General features: G+C 47.5%; 1 protein-coding gene across 1 annotated transcript in view; it reads right to left on the reverse strand.

Moving 5' to 3' along the window:
• Positions 1-7143, reverse strand: part of C2CD2 (C2 calcium dependent domain containing 2) — a 60380-nt gene that overhangs the window by 47749 nt on the left and 5488 nt on the right. Inside the window, 1 exon segment of the mRNA XM_003798114.3 lies at positions 2967-3065. Within this exon segment, the coding sequence (XP_003798162.1) occupies positions 2967-3065 (99 nt within the window).

Raw genomic sequence — 7143 nt, forward strand, 5'->3', positions numbered from 1 at the left:
AGTCTCTTGCCTCTGCCTCCCAAGTAGCTGGGACCACAGGCGCCCGCTACAACGCCCGGCTATTTTTTGGTTGCAGCCGTCATTGTTGTTTAGCGGGTCCGGGCTGGGGATTCGAACCCGCCACCTTAGGTGTACGTGGCTGGCGCCTTTGCCGGTTGAGCTATAGGTGCCGAGCCTAATCATCCACTTTCTACATCTGCTTTTTGGTTACTCTAAAGACCTTTGAGAATGGATTGCTGCTATTTCCCCATCTCTGCTCCCCCCCGCCAACCTGTCTGGGCCAGCCCTGGGTGCCGTTCCTCTCTTACTGGGGAAAGGGTCAGAAAACACCAGAGAACCATCAGCCACAGAAGGATTCAGTCCCCATCTGTCACTAACAGAGAGGGTGCACACTGCCACCGAAGGACTTCCCAGGCAGGGCCCCAGGGAGGCTGGACCTGCAGCTCTCTGCACCTTAGCTCCCCATCTGTAAAATGGGCACTGGATGATTTGCGGCCAGGCCCCAGCAACACGGGCTGTGAGGGTCCCAGCATCCCATGTTGCTGGCCCGCTTCCTCCTGAACCCAATGACTTCCCACACTCATCCCCGGGAGTTACACAGCTATGTGGCCCCCATATCCTCAAGGGAAGGGAAAGAGCACTCTCCCATGCAGCTAGGGCAGAGGGAAGTGGGACAATGCCACTTTGGCAATGGATCTGATAAACTTGCAAGTACTTGGTCAAACTAACATGTGCACGCCTACAGCCCAGCAAGTCCCTCTCCCTTGGGATGGTCCTGTGCTTATGCCCACAGCGTCAGGAGACAGTAAACGCATGCACTCGGGGCAGCGTCACAGGCACTCGTGGAAGTGTCACAGGCACTCGTGGCACTGTCACAGGTACTCGGGGCAGCAACACAGGCACTCGGGGCAGCGTCACAGGCACTCGTGGCAGCGACACGGGCACTCGTGGCAGCGTCACAGGCACTCGGGGCAGCGACACAGGCACTCGGGGCAGTGTCACAGGTACTCGGGGCAGAGACATAGGCACTGGGTGCAGCGACACAGGCACTCAGGGTAGCGTCACAGGCACTCGGGGTAGCGTCACAGGCACTCAGGGCAGTGACACCGGCACTCGGTGCAGCGACACAGGCACTCGGGGCAGCGTCACAGGCACTTGGGGTAGCGTCACAGGCACTCAGGGCAGTGTCACAGGTACTCGGGGCAGTGTCACACATGCTGGCTACAGCAGCGCCTCTACTGGTTGGGCATCCAAACTCCCAACATCCAAATTCAAAACCTCCAAAATCTGAAACTCTCTGGGTGCTGACCTGATGCCCAAAGGAAATACTCACTGGAGGATTTTGGGTTTGGGAATGTTTGGCTGGTAAAAAATAATATAAATAAATATTCCAAAACCAGAAATATCCGAAATCTGAAACACTCCTAGTCCCAAACAACCTGGATAAGAGACAGTCAACCCATATTTGTGAAAGAGAAAACAAGTTAGTGACCCAACAATGGAAGATAAAGAAGGAAGCTCAGGCTCCTCTGGAATCCCAACTGCACTTGGAGCACATGAACCAGAGCTACAAAAATCAGCTCAGATGAGTCTCAAAATACCATGCTCTATATAGAGAAAGTCTATTGCGAGATTGTACATAAAAATGATTAAAAGTTATACATGCATGAAGGATACGCCAAGGATAGCCAAGGGGGGGTTTGGGGGCTGGTGGCACAGTGTAGCTCTGTCACTGGTCTCTAACTGCAACTCTAGACTGAAAACTATAGAGCAGGGGTGTGAGCAGGCAGCCACAGCATCATATGTCTCCATTGGGAGCAGGTCTTTGGATTTTGTACTTATGCCAAATAAATTATTTTTATTAACAGGCAAAAAATTCAGAGCTTAAAGGTAAGAAGTTATAAAACAACAATAATAGCAATACCAATAACAATAATAATATAATCAATATAAGGGTAAGTCTTCTATTTAAAAGAAACTTTCTTAGGACTTACTACAGAAACTTCTTTATGATTTAGGGTATCCAGACAGTCTGGTAAGTTCAACCTATGGACTATTAGCAATAGGAAAATAAATTCTACGTAATATCTAAATAGTTGAAATATATACAGCATGTTGCACACACATAGAAGCTGCACTGAGATACCATTTACACAGCGTATACGTCACCAGTTTAAATTGTACCATTCAATGTTTGGTTTGTTTTTGAGATAGAGTCTTACTCGGTCACCCTGTGTAGAGTGCCATGTCATCACAGCTCACAGCCTCAAACTTTTGGGCTCAAGCCATCCTCTTGCCTCAGCTTCCTGAGTAGCTGGGACTACAGGCACCTGTCATAATACCTGACTAGTTTGTTTTTTTTTTTAATTTTTAGTAGATACAGGGTCTTACTCTTGCTCAGGTTGGTCTCAAACTCCTGAACTAAAGAGATCCTCCCAGAATGCTGGGATGACAAGCATGAGCCACCGCACCCAGACACAATTCAGTGGTTTCTAACCAATTCACAGAATTGCATAATGATCACCCCCATCATTTTTAGCACATTTTCATCACCCCAACAAGAAACCTTACACCACTGGCAATCACTCTCTGTTTGAATCACTCTCTGAGAATCCCCAAGGATTCTCCCCACCCAAGCCTTGGCAAAACTAATCTATTTTCTTTCTTTATTGATTTATCTATTTGGGACATTTCATACAAATGAAATCATGCATTATGTGGCTTCTTGTACTAAGCATGTTTTCAAGGTCCATCCATGTTGTAGCTTGTGTCCGAATTTCCTTCCTTTTTAAGGCCAAATAATACCCCACTGCATGGACAGACCACTCGTTAGTTAATGGGCCAGACTTTTTTTTCAGCCACTGGTATAGGAGTTCTGCATTTTCAGTAAAGTTCTGAAGCAAAATAAACTCTCCCAGCCCCAGCACTGAATTCACTTCTTCCTTCAGGGAAAGGACCCAGCTCACCTTCTCCCCAGCCGACCTGCCCACACTGGACACCTCTTGTACCGCCAGCTCCAGTGGCTGCTGCCTGGGGTCCACCTCAAAGGCGAGGAGCAGCGGGCCCTGGAACAGAGAAGCAGTGTGAGGGTACGCATGCACAGGCAGGACTGAGTTTTTTAAATTTACACATTTGTATAAAGCTCTGCAAATTCAAGAAAAGGTAGTAAGATGCCTCTCAGTTAAATCTGTGCTCCTAAATAGTAACACTGGTTAAATACCAGTAGATTTACACTCCAAGGAGCAGCCGGAACTGACCGCTCAGTGAGCAGGATCTGGTGATTGGAGGAGAGAAACATGGAAATCAACCCAGAGATGTCGCAATAAGATGCAAAGTGTGTTTTGGACCCGCTGTGGACACTGCAGAGGAAGCCCACAGGCCCTCGGCAGGGCTGTGGTCTGAGCTGCGGTCTGTGGGTCAGTGGGGGGCTGTGTTGGAGAGGATGGCCTCTCCTGCTCCCCGTGGTCACTGTGGCCTGTTACTTAATGATCCTCTCCCACTGCCCCTGCAGAGGGGAGCTAGGAACTCCCAAGCGGGCCTCTGCCTGGGGTCCAGGACAGCAGACAAGACTCCTTGGCAGCTGGAAACAAGCCCACCTGGCGGCTGTCCCCTCTGGGGGGGCTCCTCAGACTCCAGAGCCTCCCAGCCTCCAGGTTCATCTCTGCCCCAGCTCTATGCTGTCCCCAGCATCCTATTGGGAAGCCTAGTCAGCACACATCTCCTTCAGTTCACATGTATGCTGATAATATGACCCTGGATGGAAATACTTTTTATTTATTTATTTACTTAGAGAGAGTCTCACTCTGCTGCCCAGGCTAGAGTGCTATGGAATCATCATAGCTCAAAGCAACCCCCAACTCCTGGCCTCATGTGATCCTCCTGCCTCAGTTTCCTGAGTAGCTGACACTAGTGGCACCTGCCACTACACCCAGATACTTTTCCTGTTTTTAGTAGAGATGGAGCTTGGCTTTACTCAGGCTGGTCTCAAACTCCCGAGCTCAAGTGATCCTCCTTCCTTGGCCTCCCAGAGTGCTGGGATCACAGGCGTGAGCCACTGAGCCCAGCCTAAAACTCTTCTTGAATTCTTTTTCTAACACGCTGTAAAATGCACAGCGGACTGGGTGGCTGAAGATGCACAGCCCCAACATTCCCACCCTATATCATGTGGGGCAGAGGTGCTCCACGGTGGTGGGCCAGTCCCAGACACCAGCCTGGCACTGCGGGGAGAAGAGAAGCCGCACTGGCAAGCTCGGAGCAAAGGCATCCTGTGGAATTTCCTGAGAATTCCCAGGGACCAGGAGTAAACCTAAAAAGTGCTAAACATTTTAATTTACATGCTTCTAACCTCACCCTGTTCTAGCAACATCTACCTCACCCCCCAAAAATCAACAGAAGAGAATTACATCCTCTGCTCAAGAGGGATGAAGTCACATTTCAGGGCTGCTCTGCCAGCACTCGGGGCAGGGGCTGGTTTTGATGGGACCTCCCAGCCCAGAGGTACGCACTGAGCTTGGTGATGACACTGTTCTGGGACCAGTCCTGCCTGCCTGAGAGGACAGAACCCAGCAATCACCAGTGCCAGGCAGGGAACCGTCCACAGGCCATGCCCAGCTGTGGCCTGGAGGCGCTGTGAAACAATGTACCTTCTGTAGGGGCCTAGAGATACAATGTCGCCTTGGACAAGCCACAGTCTCTTCCAGGGGCCGCAGACGCTGTATCTGCCCTCTGCCCTATGGTGCCTTCTAGACTAACATCTTGAAAAGATTTTGCTGGGAAATTTAACATCAAGGGGCAGTCTCACAAAGAAAATGAATTAAGTTAAAACGGGGACAGAGAGATTGCCTTTCCGTTTCAAATCAGCCTAGTCCTTGGGTTTCAGGAGCAGAGCGTGGCTGCAGCCCACAAGCATCTCTGCCGCCCTGTCCACACCGAGACTCCAACCCACTCAGACTCTGGTAGGACGGAGGAAAGGAAAAAGAAATTGCGAGAATTGCCAGGAAAGCACTGAAAAAGGAAAACTGCAAGGGAATTAGCTCCACCAGACATTAAAACACACCAGAGCCGTGTGTAATCAGAGCCGTGGGTCTGCAGCAGGTATGACAGACGAAAGGCACAACCCCCGAGGGGCTGGGGAGACACAGACACCGACCACTGAGAAACTCTGAAAAGCACGTGATGCTGTAATCTAGTAAAGGTGTTCTCACAGGGGTGTGGGCCAACAATTCAAAACTGTGCATGTTAGAAAGGAACAAGTAAACATGTATTCTGGACAGTCTGTCCCAGACCTGTCACTCCTGGAGAAGGCTGGTAAGAATAAGAAAAGCAGAAAATTAAAATGGAAGCCAACGTATCATACACATGCCTGCGGGCGGGGGGGTGGTGTTTGTTTTAGTTGTTGTCATTTTGGACACAGTCTCGCCCTGTCACCCAGGCCAGAGTACCATGGCGTCAGACTAGCTCACAGCAACCTCACAGCAGACTCCTGGGCTCAAGTGATCTTCCTGCCTCAGGCTCCCTCATAGCTGGGACAACAGACACCCACCACAATGATGACGATGATGATGATACACAGTTAATTTTTCTATTTTTAGTAGAGACAGGGTCTCACTCTTGCTCAGGCTGGTCTTAAACTCCTGAGCTCAAGTGATCCTCCTGCCTTGGCCTCTGCACCCAGCCTATGTTCGTAGTTTGTAAAGACAAATGTAGAGAGAAAGATACAGAAACACAGACATGCACAGATGTGTGTGTTAGTACACAAAAACTTGTAGCTCTGTCCACGGAGAGGGTGTGGAAACGAGGAAGCCGGAGCAGGAATGTGTACACCCAATACCTCAATCTTGGTTTCTAAACAGTTTTGCAATAAAAGGAATCAGAGCTGCTTAAAGAAGCAGCTGAATCTAGGCCGGAGGAGAGGGAAACAAAGGATGAGCCTAAAACAAACATCTCCTGGAATCACAGAGGAAGGAAGTAAAAAAAAAAAAAAAAAAGAATAAATAATCAACATGTGAGCTTGATGGAGACTGCAAGAGGCTGCTCTCAAAGGAGCTCCTAATGGCCCAACTGAGAACAATTTCAGCAACGAAATAAATCGTGATAGTATTGGATTATAATCCATAGAATAAAACAAGCATCCACGAGCCACACTGATGTTAATAATCAGTTAACTACACAGATGGAGAAGTGACAGCTTTTTCTTGCAGAAGAGTTCCAATTAAGAAATGTAGAAGTTAAGAGGGAAACAGAAATTCACCATTAAGTAAACTGCAAATAAGTAATAGTCAGAAAAAAAATACACTGATGCCTGTGAAATCGGTGAGGAAAAGTAGGAGAAGCAAAGGATCTGTGTAGTCTCCCAGTATCTCCCCGAGATAGTGTTAACCACAGGAGGGAAGATATCAGAAGAGACACAAAGCAGAAGAGGAGAAACCTGGCCAGACCCCCCGAGCAGGGCGCCAGGGCCAGGCCCCCGCAGCACGTCACACTGACATCATGGCCTGTGACATCGTGCGCTAGAGAGGCAGGCCACTGCAGCCTCAGTCCAATCAATGAAAACACCAGACAAATTGAGAAACATTCAGCAAGATATGATCAATATTTTTTAGTATTTTCAAGGTCATGAAAAACAAAAACTGAGAAACCTTTACAAACTTTAGTAGCCAAAGAAAGTAGCAACTCAGTGCCATGTGGGCTGCTGAATGAGATCCTGGAACAGGATGGGGATGGCTAGAAAACTAGGGAAATTCAAATAAGGTCTATAAAGGCGTGGGACAATGTTAATTTCTCACACTATTACAATTTACTTTATTGTATAATCAAATATAGTAGTGCTAATTTCTGATACTATGACATTGATGAATTATAGTAACATAGTAACAATGTTAATTTCTTTTAAGATTACATTACTTTATCGTATAATGAATTGTAGTGACATTGTATCAGTTGAATTTCTTGTACTATTACAATGTTAACTTTGTTACAAATTATACTAACATCATATCAATTAAATTTCTTGGTTCTGATCATTGAGCTGTGGTTACATAAGGCTGAGCAAAGAGTGTATAAAAACTCGCTGAATTTCCCCCCCAACTTTTCTGTACATCTAAAAGCTATTCAAAATAAAGTTGTTTTTTTTTTTTTTTTTTT

Source organism: Otolemur garnettii, unplaced genomic scaffold, assembly GCF_000181295.1.
Source record: "Otolemur garnettii isolate 467f Iridium unplaced genomic scaffold, OtoGar3 scaffold00128, whole genome shotgun sequence".
NCBI classification, from domain to species: domain Eukaryota; kingdom Metazoa; phylum Chordata; class Mammalia; order Primates; family Galagidae; genus Otolemur; species Otolemur garnettii.